This window comes from Clavelina lepadiformis, chromosome 7 (assembly GCF_947623445.1).
Source record: "Clavelina lepadiformis chromosome 7, kaClaLepa1.1, whole genome shotgun sequence".
NCBI lineage: Eukaryota > Metazoa > Chordata > Ascidiacea > Aplousobranchia > Clavelinidae > Clavelina > Clavelina lepadiformis.
Genome location: NC_135246.1, coordinates 12,826,847 through 12,846,339, shown reverse-complemented (window position 1 = coordinate 12,846,339; position 19,493 = coordinate 12,826,847). Strand labels below are relative to the sequence as shown.

Genomic DNA, 19,493 nt, shown 5'->3' with positions numbered 1-19,493 from the left:
AAATAGCCTTGCTTAAAATTACAAAATAAGTAAAAAAATTATTTTCAAAATCTAAAAATTTACGTTTAAGCCCGATTTTGGGCTGTTATTGTCAGATCACGTGATTTAATGTAAGTGTCCGTCCTTTTTTAGATGGGGAGTTAACAGGTTAACAATCGAAAAAGTTTCAGTGCTGTACCGAAAATGTTTTTTGAGTAACGCTAAAGTAAAATCCGGGAATGTAAAGTCGATTTTCTATAGTTATGCTCAAGTGACGAAAGAATTTTTTTCTCCACCCATTCTATGACAACGATAATTACTTCCACGATTTTTGAATAAATTATCTTGACTCCACAAAAAGCTATGCAAGAAAACGTGAGATTTGTGGCGTTAGCAAAACACCTCTAATGAATTGCCCTAAATATCCTTGTCACGTGACCGAATGTGATCGTCATTATAGTGGTATGTTGGGGGATCAAGTACCTTTAAAGCAGTAAAGTTTCAAAGCAAACCGATAAAAGATAAAGGAGCTATTAACTGGCGAAAAATGCCAAAATTTAAAAGTTGTCGGAGATTCCCCAAAACATAGTCATGTGATCATGTTCATATACGAACTTGACCGAGATTTTATTAAATCCCATCTACACACCAAATTTCAAGAATGTCCGATCTTTTTTACGCCAGTTACCGCACCAAACACGCAAGATGAGGAGAAGGAGAATGCGTAAAACAATACGCATCGAAATTTTTGATTTAGATCCGTGATTACTTGGTCCTAATTAGATTTTTGTCCTACATACCACTGATAAACAGTTTTAAGTGCAATTGTTTATGTTCTTAAACTCTGACTTAACTCGTGGCTGCTCTAATTTTCTGCGCAATAAATGATGATTGCCTGAAACGCCATAATTTCTTTTAGCAAATATTGTTTTGGAAACAAGAAAGACAAAATTTGTAAGAAAATCAGTCTCGGAGAATTATGCAATTTTAGTTTCAGCTTCAGTTCTTTGAAAGAATGTTTGTGTATTTAGGTTGGCGGTATTCGAATAACTGTAGGCTACAATTTTCTTAGAAACAAAAAAACGCTTATGGGTCTGTGATTTTAGACAGTCAACGTTCATTGCCATCGAAGAACAGTTCAATTATTTCACGAAGATAGTTTTGAAAGCTATAACCGAGGAATGTTAAATGCAACGAGCGAACCTATAACAACACTTAAAATGTAAAAACAAGCAACAAACCGATGTATGCCTACCGACGTAGACAGCCGAAGTTGTCAGTATAGGTGGTATATCTGCAGAAGAATTGCATGTAAGTAATCGGAGCAGCAAATTGAAAGCTGTATTATGCTATTAACGTAATACCCCAAAGCGTCAAAAAACGTTGTTAACTAGATTTTTATACAAGACCAAATTCGAAAATAATTATAAAAGTTGAGCAGGCAGTATATAAAAAATGTTTCGACAGTACATTATGACTAAACGTTTATTGTTGAAAATGTATCGCAAAATTGCTGCTAATTATGACAAGGTGAGAGCAAATATGACGTCATATAGTTGAATCAACAAGCTTGACGGCAGGCGTTTGAATAAAAGATGATGTTATTGATAGAGTGAATAAGCCAAAAGGGATAAACGTAGAAAAACAATGACCACACTAAATTTTAGAATATCGTCTTTAGTTATTTGTCTGATCAATCAATGTATTTGTCGGTGTTTCGTCCGGTAAAAGTTTATCACAAAATCTAGATACAACTTTTTCAGCAATTTAACTGAGATCTTTCCATAATAATAATACAGAAATATCTTTTGGCGAACATGCACTGAGTAATGCGTTCTTCGTCAATGCAAGCAAAAATCATGAGTCCGTGCAACTTAACCTCTTAGAAGTCATGTGTTTCGTTAATTACGTCAGAACCTGTCTGATGCGAAACAAAGAAGTAGTGGTGGTAGTGTTCGTGCTGTTTTTTAGGATTAAACAATGCTCTCACGCTCTTTATACCAGTCAGCGGTTCTCGAACTTTTTGAGCGCAACCCAAATCTTAGTTTGATAAATATCGCGACCCAAGCCTAAAACAGCGTATTTTAACACGAAAAAATAATGAGTGTATGGGTAATTTTTTGCAGTAAGTTGCTAAGTTTGTTTTCAATGTCAGCAATCTACTTTTTTCTCAAGTACCTATACACTACAGACAGACATAGACAAAAAGTGGTATTGTGGTTTACTCATTATGAAAAAATGTACGGTATTTCATTACAAACATAGGCTTGCATCGCTTCAGCGCGACCCATTTTTTGACCCTTCACGACCCTTGTTTGGGTCGTAATCCATACTTTGGGAACCACCGAGCGAGGTCATATTATTTTTCATTGCAAAATGTATGTCAATCTCATTGCGTATTAGTGAAAGTTGCCTCATATAAACCTTTCAAAAACAATATAAACATAAAAACATAGTTTGAGTTCAAGTGTAAATGCTCATGTTTTTAAAGTACGACTTGCGTCACAGATGTTCTAATTTGTTTCTAAAAATCTGGGAATTGTTTGAAACGAAGCGATTTCTTTTACTAAATACTGCTTTACATGAGTGACATTATTTCAAAGGAAATCTGTGTCGGAAAATCTTGCAATTTTGATTTCAGTTTTTGCGTTTGAGATGACCCGAAAACGTTTGAAAGATTTTGTGTATATTTAGGTTGGCGGAATTTGAATAACACAACAATTAGTTTAAGGTGCTAGCGTTGAAAATTACAGAACATAAGCGCAAAAGGCAGAGTGATGAAAGCAATGAAGGCAAAAAAGCTGCAGGCAAACTTAAAAAGACGACCAATGTACTCACACCAGTTAGTATCTTTGCAGAAGAATCGTACGTATCGTTAATAAGCGCTACAAGTTTAAATACATGCTAGATGGTTTGTATAACGTTACATTGTAAATGTAATATCCCAAGGCGTTATACCACGTTCTTTGTTTGTTAGATTGCAGTAAACAGCACCATGTTTGGGCAGAAAAAAGGCAAAAATCTCAGCTGGGAATATCAATGACAATTAGGATCGGTATAAGATCTGGCATCAAGAGACATGTAACGACCGCAACAAGTTTGCGGACAAATCGGGTTTCTTGATTACTAAATCGCAGTTTACGTGGTTTATTTGTGAAAGCACTTTTTACCTATTGCAAAAATCATGATTGATGAGAATTCATGTAAGTTTGAAAAAACTAAAACGAATTTAAATAAATTCATAAAAATCGATGTAAACATGAATTAAATTATACAAATTTACTTAAAGAGAAAGATAAGGATATTCACATAAAATTAAACTATTGTATTTATATTTATATAACATCAAGTAGACTAAATTATTAAATTAAAAACCAATAAATATTATAAAAATTAGAAAGCATAGATAATTGGAAAAAGTCCAAATTGCTCATAAAAACTAAACAAGGGAAACCTCATAAACTAAAATAATAAAATAAAAATTATGTAAGTCCAAATACTCATAAAAACTAAACAAGGAAAACCTCACTTAAATTGGTATACAGCAAAAACTTTGAAAACATAAACACAACTGTATGCTGTAATTTTCCAAAAATGTTTTAAATAAATTAAGAAGTTTTAGCACTGGAAGCATTATTCTAAATAAACAATAAAAATAATGTCAGCAGTACTGTTACCTATTTCGTTTTTAATAAATTTTTATCTACGTTTATTAAAAAACATTTTAAATTTTAACGTCAATTCCAATGAATTTATTTCAATTCATTTTTTGATTTTGTGATAATTGATTTTAAGTTGCACAAACTTAATTCAAATTTACTTAAATACCTACAATATTTTTGGATTTTGGATTGAGACGTTATAAAAGTGCTAGTTTTTTATGAAAATTGTTTGGTTTTAAGTAAATTAATTGCTATTTAAGTAAGTTTATATCACGATGAATTTATTTAAATTCGCATAAATTTATTTTAATTCGAATGAACTATTAAAAATTACACAAAATTGTATGGAATTAACTTAGTTGAAGTCTTGTTGCGTTTTTTAACTCATGTGACCTTGTTTCTCTTTAATTCGATCAAATTTCGGGGGAATTTTTAATTTTTATAAATTTAATTTAAGTCGTAACTTTTACAACTACAATGATCTACTTGATTTATATGGTATAGCTTGTTGTTGTCTAACTACTTGTTCACGTTGGTCCCGGACATGGTTACCAACGCACGTTCGAAGTATATTAATTACTCCAGGAAGAGGGCAGGGATATCGGCTAAATCATAGAATAAACGAACTTTTTATAAAGTAACAAATTCACATAAGCGTCCTATACTGTCGGTCGTAGCTTTCGCTTATGACAGAATCTAACATTGCTGAAAACTCGACTGTCACAAATTCACCGAAAAAGAAGTGTACCTTCGAATATATTTTTTGCAGTTGTTTGTTAACCAAACTTCAATGATATAAAATGGTAAACTATATAGGCCTACCAACCTTTTGAAGTAAACCTAACATGAATTAAACCTCAAATAACTAAATTTAACTTATTGTATACCATTCTTCTGACAAAACGGTCTATTTTAATAACAGTTGCGGCGAAATATAGTCCTTTCTAATAAATTCGATCTATATTAACGTTTTTGTGGCCGTGTGAGCCAGATGTTATTCATCCACCTAGACTTGATGTTGGGGCACGTATAGAGCAGCCACTGGGTCGTGCCGTCAGCCAAAACCTAAAGGCCATGCATTCCGTAACGGGGTGCGGCAGACAGAATATTCGGATATAACATGATCTGCGGTTTGTTCCTGCGCGCCACTCTCATTGGTCGCAAAGTTTGTGGCTCCCTGTCATAGTTTAACAGAAGCGCCAACGCCGTATCTCAGACCTAAGCCGTAACCAGGCCAACTTGATTCAAATCAAGCCAAATCCTTACAAAAACTAACTCGAGACATTAAGATTCTATGATCCATGATTCACAGATACACTGGAGTTAATTAAGATTTCACTCATTTAATGGGAAGCAATTCCAAGCAGATCTAAGTTAATTGCTCTGATGTACTCATACCCCATGATCATTTTATCGAAACTAGCGCAGTTGTTTAATCAGACAGTTATGGCGAGTTTGAGATATCATATTTCTAAGAAATTCCGGTCACTCTGGTAGTCTCGGGGATTACCCTAGAAAGTCGACAAAACACCATGTCAAGAGGTTAAAAAGAGAGGACAGCACTAAGTGAAGGACATGCAACAATACGTACAAGTGGTCTGCCGGGAAACCGTGGAATGATAGCGTTGTTTGAAATATAGATTTTCTTACTGATTAGTTTCGTTTAACAAAATAATGCTTATGGGCTTGTGATTTTAGACAGTCAACGTTGACTACCATCGAAATTGTAAAAACAATCTGCAAACCGATGTAGACAGCTGAAGTTGTCGAAATAACTGGTATATCTATAGAAGAATTGTGTGTAATTAGTTGGCGCAGCAAATTGGAAACTGTACTACGCTATTAATGTAATACTCACTAAACTTTTTAATCAGATTTTTGTACAAGACCAAATTCGAACATAACTATAAAAGCTGATCAGGCAATATATAAATTATTTTTTGACAGTACATTATCTTTAAACATTTATTGCTGAAAATGTATCGCAAATTTGCTGCTAATTATGACGAAGGTGGCAGCAAATATGACGTCACATTGTGAAATCAACAAGCTTGACGGCAGGTGTTTGAATAAAGTATGATGGCATTGGTAGGGTGGCTAAATATAAATTAAAAACGACCTCGCAGGCCAACATTTTCTTCAGTATAGGAATTTCAGATATGACAGTGTATGCACTAGTAAAGCATTCGTGTCTTGACGGCAATTTCTGGATCGGAGTTTGATAGCGCCAACAACAATGACTGAGCTCAGTGAGTTATAGCTTAGTGTTTTATCTTTATCAGAATAAATATACCAGCTCGAGATAAGGTTGGCTTCATTAAAGCAAGATATTCCTGTTACGCACTTAAGTGACTTTTGACCATACTTATTTCTTGTTGCCTACACGAAACGTTCTGTTCATACTTAATCCAAACAAGAGGTTCATACACTGCCATCGAGTACATCATAATTAGCACAAAATTTACGGTTTTTGCGGCACATTGTTCGCTTCAAAAAATTGCTTTACTAAACATTATTAAAGTATGCTTTTTATTATATATTTGCTGAGAACTACACGTGATTTTAAGTCAAATCGTTTTTCGGACTTGCCTTTCACTTTTATCGAAGGATAAAGTACTGTAGCGTGTAGCTTTTGTGTGATATGCTGCGACAGTTTGCTCGTATATACATTTTGGCATTGAATGGTCTTATAGCCTACTAGGAAGCATGTTTCTTAATGGGCCGCTTAAGTATAAATGCAAAACCATTTTGTTTCATGCGATTTGAAAATTCATTTATAAGTTATATCTCTTAAGCAAACAGTGTTGTAAAAATTCTGGCTGTGTACATCTGATCGATGTTTCTATCTAAGCTACGCGTCATAATCAGCTTCGTGTGCTTCTATGCACTTACGAAAGGTATGATATTTTGAAAATAAATTTTCTTTTTACCTTACAAATAGTTTTAAACTTTTTATACCGAACAAGACTGATGTAACTGTGTTTCCGTTGTTTAACATGTCTGTCTTTTCAGTCGTTAGATCAAGCGAATGGAAATATTCAGGTAAATTGAAGGCAAACTCAAAAGTATTTAAAAATAATAATTAATTCATTGTCTATTCCGCAAGAAAAATTGAACTTTAACCTCTTTCATTGTTTGTAGAAACACAACAGTGGTATAAAGATGCTCCACAATGTGGTAATTCGGCTCAGTCGCCTATTAACATAGACACAATGACCGCACTTCCTGATGCTCGTTTGGGCGTCCTCAAACTCATGAATTATTCACAAACTTTGAGTGGTGGTCAGTTTATCAATAATGGACACTCAGGTAAATGGTACTTTGATGAAATAGTCAAAAATCAAATAATCTTTTTAATTAAGTGGTTACGAAAGTTGGCTCCAATTTATCCACTGCTTTCCTTAAATGCGCCGAGTGGGGATATGCGTAAGAACTTTCACTACTCTGCTTAATTAAATTAGTGATTTTGCTTAGCAATTGTTTCTGGCACTGTTATATATTTGTAAATACTACATATCTTTAACTACAATAAAAAATAATTAACAACAGATTTCAAATGAAAAAAACAAACAACTTTACAACGTAACACTTTACTTAAGTTAAAAGAGTGTTGTATCACCCATATTCGTAATTTTGTCAGTTTTAAGTTAAAAGCCTATTTGTGTAAATTCAAAACTTATTCCTTAAATATTTTTAACAGTCCAGCTAAACTTTCCCAAAGACAAATCATTTAGACTTGCTGGTAATGAAATGACTGATACATATACTGCACTTCAGCTCCATTTTCACTGGGTGGGAAGTGGCTCAGATGATGTAGGCTCGGAACACTCAGTGAATGGTCATTATTATGATGCTGAGGTAACATATTCTTTTAAGGTACCTGATGTTACAGTAATCAATACAGCATGGAACCTGCGTTTTTGTTTTGTAGTGGATATACCGAACCTAAACTTGTTCCGACATCGTAATGTTAACACGTTTTTTTAGGTATTTAACACAGCTGTAACTTATGAAAAACAAAATAAAATAAGTAGTGGAAGTAAATTGTATAACAGTTGGAAGAAAGGACTTGCAATCACACGATCCGGTTTTAGTACTTTGAAACGCTACACTGTTGTTGCAATGCCTTTAAACATGCCATTTACGATGCTTGCTCTCATATTTTGGTTTTGTTGAACAGTTTTAACTTTTGACAAAACAACAAAAAGTAAAAGAGAAAAACATGCATCTATTGCAAAATGCACACAGTCAAGGTCGGCAAACAAAGATCATATTGGGAGGAATCATTATCGCATTTAAGCAGGGCCAAGACTCAGTGTAAATTTAATGTTTCAAATACCAAACATTAGGTACAATTGAAATGATTACTAATAGTTAATGCCTGCAACTAGCAGATATCAAGTTTACATTTACTATGATAAAAGATGTGTTCTAATTGCTATCATAACAAAACCAAAGTGCTATATGTTCACCGGTAACCGATGCAAACAGTCACGAGATTGATTGCAAAGCATGACACAGCAGCACAACACCATGTTCAATTACGGCAAAACATTATAGTCTTAAATGTTACCCAAACATGATTTACAACTAAAGCTTACAAGGTATATCAAACCCTAACTTACTGTTTACTTATGACAAACTTTGTAGGCTTGCTATGCAAACAAAATGTGGCACCTATGTTTACTCTTCATAAGCAGTTATAAATTATTCCCGTATTCTGGTGTGTGCTAGCTTTTGCTACAATAAATATCTAATTTTACTCCACGTGTAGCTTACTAGATGCTCTAAAACTGCACGCCTATATCCTAAATTGGACACTGTAATTGATGGATCATTTTCTAACTTTTAATAAATACATATCGATGTGTAATCTGTGGATTTATACTAACAGATGCACATTGTCCACATTAAAGACCCCTACACTAGTGTTGATGATGTCAAAAGCATGCAAGACGGGTTGGCAGTCATTGGTGTTTTTTTAAAAGTAAAGCCCAATGCAGCAGACAATCCACATTTTCAAATGCTTTTAGATACTGCTAAAATGTGTGTAAGTAAAGGTAAAAGACTGTAAGTATTCTAGTAATTAATTCAATTTGCAAAAGTGGAAGAATGATGTTACGATAGCAAACCATTTTTATCACTATGGAAATTCGTTCTCATAATAAACAGTCTTTTATAGGGGAAACTGCAGATTTGGAAAATGGACCAAGCTTAATTTCCTTGATTCCAGAAAGTGCAAGCTATTATCGATATAATGGATCTTTAACCACCCCACCCTGTTATGAAACAGTTTTGTGGACAATTTATCAGAATCCAGTGATTATTTCAAAGCAACAGGTGCATGTGTTTTTACTTTATTTCAAACTTTCTAATAATAAGCATAAACATTTATTACCCTTTGTTTAACATGGTTCAGACAAGATTTTATTTTTGATTTATGTTGCAGTTGGATAGTTTTCAAAGCCTCAAAAAAACAAAACCTGAACCAGGTATTGCTTTTAGTAAATCATAAAAACTTTTACTTTTAGTGATATCTAGTTAATGCAAAAATACTGTACAAATGCCATTTTCTGTACCAGCATAACTATAAATACACTCAACTTACAATAGTATTGTTACAACAGGCTTTGTATAAAAAATTGACAATACCCAGCAAATGGCTGACATGTTTGCTGAAAAATAAACAGTTGCAATTTGATGAAATTTTCTTTAATTTTTGTTACAGATGAAAACAAAGACCCAAATGGCTATGACGACCATGCAAGTGATGTGCATGATAAAAATTATGAACTCGGTGACAACTACAGACCAGTACAACCCCTAAATGGACGGATAGTCACAGCATTTTTTGATATTGGTAAGGCATGCCGATTTTTTATTCATGTGCAAAAAGCAAAACAGACTTCATTGTTCAAATTAATACCATCTGTTACTTTGTCTTGAGCCAGAGTTTCATGATTTTACAGAAGCAACCATCGTACCTCATTTGGCTAAATTTAGCATTTTTTTAAAAAGGTTTCCAAAGAATTAAATTATGTCAATATACAAATCTTGTCAAAACACTTTAAGCAAAAGAAAGCTTTACTTATTTACAAATATGGATGTAGTTGAACTAGCTACAAATAGGCAGTTTTAATTTGTGTTTCAAGGTGTCTATGACATGGTTCATGAAAGTAGTGGTTAATGACATACTTGCTTTTACAATAAAATAAATATTTATATCTACAGACTTATCTAAGGAAGTAAAGGAGCCTGATACCTGGCATTATGAGGGCAGAAATGGTAAGATCACGGTTAAGTACTATCTGATTTAAAAAGACACAAAGCTGGTCATACCAGAATGGCAGTGCTTACTGCGAAACAGAATACCATGATTCCGCAGTCATCTGAAAAGTCACACTGCTCAATGGCCATTGTTTTTACGTAAATATCATACACAGTTTTATTTGCACAACATGTTACATACATGATATTTGGTAAAAAAAACTTTTAATTACAGGCACCTTAACAATATTTGCAGCATACTAGCGCTTTTATTTATAGAAACTGTGAATGTGGGAATGTCGTCTAAGAAAACCATATAGATTGTTTAAATCATAAGCAACAGCTTAAAAATTTTTTCATAGGTTTAACAACTGATACACTAAATAATTTACAATAGCTAATACACAGAAAGATAAATTTGTGTTTAACTGAACATGCTTAAATCATGCAACGTAAGTGTCTGCAAACAATGGCTTGCATGATACAATAATACACATGGGACACCCAAAATCCCATATTCCTGTTTCTCCCTATCAGCACTTAGTGTGGCTGTTGTTGGATTCATCTTTATTTGACATTCTTTTAAACATTGTTAGTTGTGGTAAATGTATTGTGTGATGTTATTTATTTTATGACCATACCTACTTTTGTGACTTAATTTCTTTTTGAAACATGATTTTGGTATCCATGCTGGTGAGGTATTAGCAATCCATATGAAATGTCAAATACTGTACAGCCAACATCTAATGTCAATGATAAAATGTCAAATCATGTTTATATAACTCTTAAATTAATTATTTATGGTCAGCTCCAGATTCTTGGTCATCTACCTATGAACAATGTCATGGAAAGCACCAATCACCAATAAATTTTATCTCGGAAAATATTAACCCAACAACTGAAACAGGAACTTTGGAACTTTCATCAGCGTATCATGAGGAAACAACTGGCCAGATAATCAACAATGGCCATACCAGTTCGTTCTTCTGTATTAAGTGTTTACAAGAGCATAAAATTGTTGGAATTAAATTCATTGGTCTAATTAATAATGACAAGTAAAATCTGATAGAGTAAGATGGAAAAGTTTAGATATTACTTCGCTTATTCTACAGTTTAATTTATGTTTAAAATTAATGAATGTTTCAATCTTACACCTTGGTATCCAAGAGGTTAATTGCAATAACTAATATAAAATTTAAGTTCTGTTGTTTGTAGTTATGTACAAAGTAAGTGAGGATGAGGGACTTTACTTCACTGACAACAAGAGAACATTTCAAGTTGTCCAAGTTCACTTCCATTGGGGTTCAGGGCAGGTTGGTGAAAAAGGGATTGAGGTCATTGGTGGATCAGAACATACAGTGGATGGAAAACATTTCCCCATGGAGGTTTTTTTTCGAATATTTACTAAAGTCATAACTCTTTTACTACTGAATAAAATTTTTGAAATAACTCGCCGACACACCATCCATTCCATAACTGAGAAAGTTACATATCACTCATTGCAAGGTTTCAAACAACAGTGATATCTAAAAATTAAAAAGTAAAAGATTAATGTAAAAATCTAGATGGAATTTGTGTAAGATCCTTTAAGACCAGATACATATCAAATCTTGGTTTGATTCCAAGTTTCAGGAACTTATAAAAAATTGTCCAGTTATGACAACTATTTATTAAATTTAAATGTAAATAATATTTTATTCTTAATTTTGTAAGTATGTGAAATGTTAACATGCTGTAAACTGCATTCCAGATGCACATAGTACATAAAAAAGTACTAGAGGGTGGTGATGGTAACGACAATCTTGCAGTTATCGCTGTATTTTTGGATTACAAGGACAAAAATGTTTTAGAATCACAAAGGGCTGATGATGCATTGCAATTGATAACAAAGTCTTTTGATGTTGTCAATTATTTAGGTATTTGAGGAATCAAAAAACTTTTTTAAAAAGTTTGAGCCATGAAAAAAGTATAAAGAAATTAATTTTGCATTTTTTGTCTAAGATGATGAAGACCACATCTCTGACGGCCCAAAGCTTTATGATTTTTTTCCAAAAAACAAAACATATTATCGTTACATGGGTTCACTTACAACCCCTCCATGCAGCGAAACCGTGATGTGGACTGTTTACAAGTACCCAGTATATGTTTCAACAGAATGTGTAAGTACGATTTATTCTGTGTAAATCCAGCTACCAATCCATTGACAATTTGCCAAAAATTTTTATAATGCATGTCAATTTTTTAATGCAATTGTTTTCAGTTTCTTACATTTCAATCTCTATACAAAGTTGCATATGATCAAATTGTGACACTCAACAATACTAGGTCATTTTCTGACACAACTGAGCAAGGTAACAATACTTTTGTTTCAAAATAACAAGCATAATTACATATTATCATTATTCCAATAAACTGTACAACATCTATAACATGAGTAAAGAAACCTTATAACAAATGCAGGCATACAGCACTCATAAGGGACTGTTGAAAAATAAAGTATTAAGTTTTAAATTAAGAAACTTGCATACTACATATTTTGACATATGTGCAAAAACAAAAAGCATTTTTAATGCAATGTATTTCTTCACACATATCTGCATTTCATACATTGCAGACTCAGAATTACTAGCAACGAAAGAAGCATTTTTAGTGGATAATTACCGCCCCACTCAACCTCTAGGAACCCGTTCTGTAACTCTCTACATACATGAAACAGGTAAATGACACCAATTTAAACAGAATCAGCAACACCAACAATAACTATAAAAACATAGGGTTGAATTGTATTCCAGAATTGGTGCAAAAATGAATATTCACTTTGCAGTTATTATTGACCAAGGGGACCAAACCATGCAGATTATTTTATGGACAGTGTTGGGTTTGGTTGTGTTTGTTGCTATATTAACAGCACTTCTTTGCTGCAACCAGAAGAAGAAACAGTCTACAAAGTCATCTGGTGACTATACAAGAGGTAAATATAAGTATTTTATGATTGAAAAAATGATATAGTACATGTATTGCAAGTATCACATGCACTATAAAGTAAGAAATCAATATAAGCTGACTTAACGCAAGCACTGTATTCTTTTTAAGTTACCCAGACAGTTATTTATTATTTCTCATAGGAGAACCTGTGGAAGAAGTTGAAATCATAAATTCGGTGTAAAATGCATAAATTTTCTTTTCTTGCATGTATTTCAGTTTTTTTTGTGTGTCATTACTCTCGCTATTCATTAATTAATTATCACCTTGCTTTAGCTAAAAGTTTACTTTGCATTATGATATTCGATTTTAACTTATTTCTTTTGAAACTCATATATGCATGTACTAATCTATCAAGCTATTTCATTTAATGTGAGTTTATTAATAATTAGTTATCCCAGCAGAGCAAAATTTATTACCAGTTCCCTTTTTTTTAGTTCCTCATTCACATTTCAAGTGGGTTACCTGTTAAACCATTTGTTACGTAAAACAATTTTATACAGGAAATGGTTTAAATTTTGATAAATTTTTATAAACTGAAATAAAAATCCTATAATTTTTATTACTTGTTTAAATTTTGATAAATTTGTATAGATGATATATTTATTTAAACTTTCACTAATTCTTGTAAAAAAAAATTTTAAAGCAAGTTTTCAGGTAGCAAGTGATAGAATAGCAAGGCCACTAAAACTGCAAACAACTAACTGCATAAGAAACTAAAAAACTGGTAACCAGCTATATCTTTGGTAACTGGTAACCAAGGAATTATCATTTCAAAATAACTCAAAGTTCACTTAGTATAAAAATACATGATTTAAACCTGTTCATTTTGAAACTAATATTGCTAATTTAATTCAATTTGTGTGTAAGCATCGTATAGTCACTATAGTGTATTAGCACCAAAAACAAGTAATTTTTTTAAAACGGTGCATAGATATTTGTGTAAAGCGTGTTTAGGTTTGAATTTCCGAAAATGTTTTTACTGCCAACTCAAAGTTATTTTTAATTCTTTTATAAAATCCATGTAACTTCTGAAGCAGCTCAGTGCTTGATCTGAATTCAGCTATGGCATTCATGGAAAATAATTTCGTGACATTGTTGCTGTAATTTCTTTTGCCAAATTATTTTTAAGAAGCTGAATTTTAATTTTCAAGTACATTTACACAGAAATGTATTCATTATCCATTCATTCCTGGTGAAAAAATGTATATTTATATTGTAAATGCAATGAATAAAATGTTTTGCAAAACAACGCAATAAAAGCTCAAAACAAAATTCCGTATACACATTGTGTTTATTGGTCATTTGTAAGTTTGATTTAAGAAAGTAAATAAGATTTTTGCCAATAAAAAATAAACTACCTACACGTTTAAAAACAGAAAATAAGCATTAGATTTTTCTAATTTCCAAGTCTTATTTGAGATTGAAACGAACTATTGTACCGCATTGGAGCAGCGCCCTCATTCTGCAAACAAACTGTTTTAGATAAACCACTTCACTGTGCTAAAAAGTAAAAACATGTTTGCATGTGTATTTTTGGATATGATAGCTGGCAAGATGATAGTCACAAACAAACTAAAAACCAATTTTCGTGTTTTACAAAAATGCATGACGAAACTTAAGAATATTTTTCAACACTGGACAAGGCACATTACTTGTAAATTTTTCAATCATTGTATCAATCCTTTTCATTTTGTACAAATCCGTTTACCTTTAACCTAGTGCAGGGGTTCTTAAACTTTTTGGCACACGCCCCCCTTGACAGTACCTAAAAAATCCGCGCCCCACCTCATTGCAAAATAAAAAAGCATTAAACAAAACAACAATTTATTTTCAATGAACTTTCACTAATGTGAAGGATGCAGTTGTTTTTGGGAAATCAAACGTTTAATTCGAGGCTTTGTAGAAGATAATGCACATCTCGGCTTCACAGTCAAGTTTGTTCCTAGGTTTTGTCTTTATATTCATGAAGATGACGCTGCAAACGACTTGGTCTCAAAGCGTCGTTGCTTAGCTTTTCTAAGCATATCACGCATTGCGGTACGACTTTTCCGTTCACTGTGGTATCTATAAAGCCATACTTCAGATAATTTTGGTCATACTTTCTCTTTTTTCCACTCATTTTGTGTCAATACAATTAATTTAATTACTAAAATACCTGGTTATTAAATCAATACTAACTTTAAGTTTTACTTCATTTTACGGTTTTAATATTGGCTGACGTTGGTTTTTCCCTATTTAAACCGGGTGCGCGACATTACTCTTTTAACTATGTGTGGCCGACACTGCACACAAATTTTCAATCGTTAATTACTCGAAAATTATACGTCGTAAACTGATCGGATTTTTACAGGTTAGTAGCAAAAACATATGGCTTCCTGTATACATCATAATTGTAAAACTAAAGAAAATGCATTTAGTGTAAATTAAGTATTTCTACAAGTGATACATTTGTAAAAGTTTTTCTTGTTACGCCGCCCTCCGTTGTGAGAAAAACCAGGTCACCGCAAAAAGAGAACACAAGAGAACAGTTAGTTAGTCGAGCTAGGAGTGCGTGAATGAGTAAACGAAAACAATACGCTTCAATGCGGGGAGATAGCAAGTACTATGACGTAACAATTGTCGTATTTCAGAATCCAAATTTTAAAAATACAATTGCCATCATGATTCATGACACACTTTAAAACAGGGGTCGGCAACCTTTTGCTAGTCACGGGCCAAATGTCGAGCGTACAATTCTTTGGCGGGCCGGAATTTTCATTAATACTATTATTCACACTCACTTCAGTATATTACGCTACATTGCTGCAATCTCAATCATACCAATCACAAAAAGAGCAAAATATATGTATTCACACTTCAACAACACAGCATTAATGTGACACTTGATACTGCTTGCTTTGTGAAAGTTTTTCAACATCTGGTGACAAGTCAGATGAAGCAAGAACCAGAACATTTTCTAAATAGGCGTCGGAAATGCGTGATCTTAGCTTAGTCTTCGTGAATTTCATTGTTGAAAATATTTGTTCACATGTGTACGTGCTACCAAACATCGATGCCATTTCTTTTGCATTGTTGGTCAAGTTGGGATAAAGACCACTTTCAAGGAGGTACTTTTTGTAAAAGTCAAGCAGCGATATGCCCTTTGTATGAAATTTTGCCTTCAATTCGTCACTGCATTGCATTTCAATAAGGTCCATTTGAAATTTTTCGGGAATGGTATTGGCGTCCACATCAAACGGAGCAGGTTTTTTTTTAAGGTTTGGTTTGGGTGACCGCTAAGTAGTTTTAAGAGACCAAATTAGCAAGACCAGAGTAGCAAGTCCAAATTTTGGGAAACCGCTGGAGAAATTTGGGGGACCGTTTCGGTCCCCCAAAACACCTTAAAAAAAACACTGAAACGGAGTACTGAATAGCCTGAATTTATTTTGTAGAGAACGAATGTCGCATCTCTCTTTGTATCTATAATTCTATAACCACTAGTCTAGTCTACTCTACAAGCAATCTCGTACTTAGTACGAGATACTAGTCTACCGCCTTCGCACCAGCTTTATGGCGTAACAATAGACTAGTACAGGGGCGGGCAACATACGGCCCGAGGGCCGGACCCGGCCCGCAACGGGATTTTGAGCGGCCCGCAGACAGTTTCCGGTCTTACATGATAAAACAAACATGGAGAGATAGCTGAACATTTTTTAGGAAAAGTCGCCAAATTTCAAGTTTCTACAGTAAACAATGCAACTGTACGCCACGTTTTGCTGTGACTGTGTGCAGGAGAAGCCACACCTAGTGAAAACAGGGTTAAAGTTTACATTAAATACGATTTGCATAGGTGGATAAATGCACGATTCAGGAATCCGGCCCGCCAATTACTTCATTTTCTCATATCAGGCCCGCCGACCGAAGAAGTTGCCCGCCCCTGGACTAGTACGACGTACTTATGGCGTAACAATACCACAATTTTTTCAAACAGTGCTAACACTGCAGTTTGGAACTCAATAAGAAACGGCGGGCCGTATTCTTGTGATAACTAATTAATATGTCTCGGGCCGGACGATTTCGCATGGCGGGCCGCAGGTTACCGAGCCTTGCTTTAAAATTTTAGTAAAAATAAACCGATAGCGAAAGTCAAGAAAGCATGTTTAGACATAGCTCATATAAAGGACAGTTTGTCATCTCTCGTGCCCGCTTTATGAATCTTACACGCCCACCAGTTTAAGAACCACTGACCTAGTGGCTGAGACAAGAGATAGCAGAATCCCATACTCTATTAAAGAATACAGAAAAGACTGCTTTTTACATCAAATTAATCTTCAACCATTGTTTGAGGAGGTAGTACGTATGCGTGTCACGTGAACAAAGTAAGCACAAAAACAAAACCTAATGGTTCAACAGTCAGAACAACAGTTCAATGGGCGCCTGACCATTAAAGCCTAGAGCCCTAGACCCTGCAATACATCTCTGGAAGAATAAAATACGAGAATGACTATACAGACGTTATGGAAGCTACCGTAGAAGCGAGTCCGATCACTGTATCATTTTTAGAGTTATATAGATGAGAAACACTTAACTAAAATTCGAAAGAGTACAGGTTATAATGATATGGAAGGTAAAACGTGTGAGCAGAAAAACATGAGCTGTGCGAATTGAACAAAATTTAGTAAAACGATTTAGTGCAAAAATGCCAATGGATACACATGGAGCCGATAGTAAACAATGTAAAACGAAATGATAAACTGCGCTTTCAATTTTATTTCAGTCTAATAGTGATATAAGACTAGGATAAAATGGAAAAAAGCTATGAACAGCAATACAACGTTGACAACCAACCACCACCTTATCAATCCAACACTCACCAAACGGTAAATTGTAATGTCTACACGCATTTTAGTACAGCGATTTGGTCAGGTAACTACGCAGGTTTGAGCAAATTGAGCAGACGCCCCTCGTTAACACGAATATAATAATATAATTTGGTATACAGATTACCATTCCAAGTGTCGCGGTTTTCTCTTAATTAAGTGATGTAGCCTACTATTATTTTTATGACTTTTATTTACAATTAGACAGTGTCGATTGCAAGCTACCCTAAACAAGATCCTATCTCTACACCGCTACAACCACCACCAAATTATGGTGGTCAACCCGGGCCAAGCAATTCTTATCCACAAAATCATCCACCGAATCCAAATAATGTTACTTTCGTCACCCAAACGACCACAGCTCAAAAATCGACCATGGCTCAATTTCAACGTTTCATACCTGCAATGCCAATGTGTTTGGCAGTGACTTGTCTGGTCATTAACTGCATTCTGCCAGGATTTGGTGAGAAATTAACTGATATAACGCCATACGAACAAGAGAGTATTAACGTTTCGTACTCTTTTTGAATTAATAGGCTCAATTATAGCATCGTTCTCAGTGTTTTGCTGTGATCGTTCAACTTCCCGTGACGACCGAAGTGCATTCAGCCTTTTTTGCATAACGTTTTGGATTGGATGGGCCCAGCTTATCACATGCCCGTTTGGCGTCGGTTGGGCATGGAGCATATGGTGGGGTTACGGTTTTGTTTTTCTCGCAGGTATAGTAAATACACGATGTATACGTAATAACTACCGTCAAGTGCTAAAACTAACCTAACAAATTCTTCACTAAGGTCAGGCTAGCATGCAGGAGAACGTCAATGTGGTTACTACAACTACCACCACTACAGTTCCTCTCGAAGTTGCGCCATTGCCACCTCCACCACCTGGCTTCCAAGCACCCGCTCCAGCACCAGCACCTTACTCCATTGATTCGAGTTATCCTCAGGCTGGATATTCCAATAATCTTCCAGAAGTAAAAGAAAACTGAGCTTACAAACGTCGACTTAAGTTTGATTTACAAGATGTATTCCTCTAATTTTTCAAAACATTGTTTTTTCTGTCAATGTGTGTTCTAATATAGGCTATAACAAACGTATGAACAGCATAGCATAACATAAAGGAATTGTCACAATTCACGAAATACCAGATATGTTTCAATAGGCTGTAAGCACGTTTTTGGCGACCGATTTTTAGCATTTATAATTATTATTAATATTATGATGATTCACTTTGCTATTGTAAAAAAATGCACGCTGTTTTCTACGATTTTTGAAACCTGAAGTGCACTATTTAGTATTATGCAGAAAATATGTATGTATAGTAAATTTAGATGTGATATCGGAAGCAAACAATTGTAAATAACACACAACTTTGGAAATGATAATAAGAGATAATATCATCGTACGGAGTAACATTATGAGTAACGTGCAGTTTGCTGCAAATAAAATAGTAAAACTGTTAGCAGCACGACAAGTCTTCAGCAAGAAATCGTTCAAGCAATACAAGTCAGCAAAAATGCGTTACATGTATAAAGCGCATGAATAAGGTTGACGACGACATGGTAATAGTTACATTGACGAAATAGTATTTTCGAACCGCTTAGCTAAAATACGTATTCAAAAGTGCAATCGGTACGGTGACCATGAGCGATGTGACAAAATACCAACACTGCGCTGTTGCAGGCCAATAACAAAGTTATGTAAATCAAACGTTTAAACTTTAAAGACATTGCAAAAAT

General features: G+C 34.1%; 2 protein-coding genes across 5 annotated transcripts; both read left to right on the top strand.

The window, feature by feature from the left end:
* The first annotated feature begins 5,601 nt into the window (after window positions 1–5,601).
* Window positions 5,602–14,172, top strand: LOC143465722 (uncharacterized). Of its 4 annotated transcripts, none has more exons than XM_076964172.1 (17): window positions 5,602–6,538; window positions 6,654–6,683; window positions 6,783–6,950; window positions 7,342–7,517; window positions 8,536–8,691; window positions 8,814–8,981; window positions 9,091–9,133; window positions 9,370–9,501; window positions 9,873–9,926; window positions 10,717–10,884; window positions 11,124–11,293; window positions 11,659–11,824; window positions 11,910–12,067; window positions 12,169–12,259; window positions 12,523–12,624; window positions 12,733–12,879; window positions 13,034–14,172. In XM_076964172.1, the coding sequence occupies exons 1-17, from the start codon at window positions 6,478–6,480 to the stop codon at window positions 13,072–13,074; spliced, it is 2,031 nt and encodes a 676-aa protein (XP_076820287.1). In that variant the 5' UTR covers window positions 5,602–6,477; the 3' UTR covers window positions 13,075–14,172. The 4 variants fall into 4 exon arrangements, with proteins under 4 accessions (XP_076820287.1, XP_076820289.1, XP_076820286.1 ...); XM_076964171.1 differs by having other exon boundaries at window positions 6,369–6,538; window positions 8,536–8,701; window positions 8,824–8,981; XM_076964173.1 differs by having other exon boundaries at window positions 6,380–6,538; window positions 7,342–7,499; window positions 8,536–8,701; window positions 8,824–8,981.
* A 3,113-nt stretch (window positions 14,173–17,285) lies between these two features.
* On the top strand, window positions 17,286–19,216 carry LOC143465727 (uncharacterized). Its single transcript, XM_076964185.1, has 4 exons — window positions 17,286–17,752; window positions 17,957–18,215; window positions 18,289–18,471; window positions 18,547–19,216. The coding sequence occupies exons 1-4, from the start codon at window positions 17,678–17,680 to the stop codon at window positions 18,741–18,743; spliced, it is 714 nt and encodes a 237-aa protein (XP_076820300.1). The 5' UTR covers window positions 17,286–17,677; the 3' UTR covers window positions 18,744–19,216.
* Window positions 19,217–19,493: the final 277 nt, after the last annotated feature.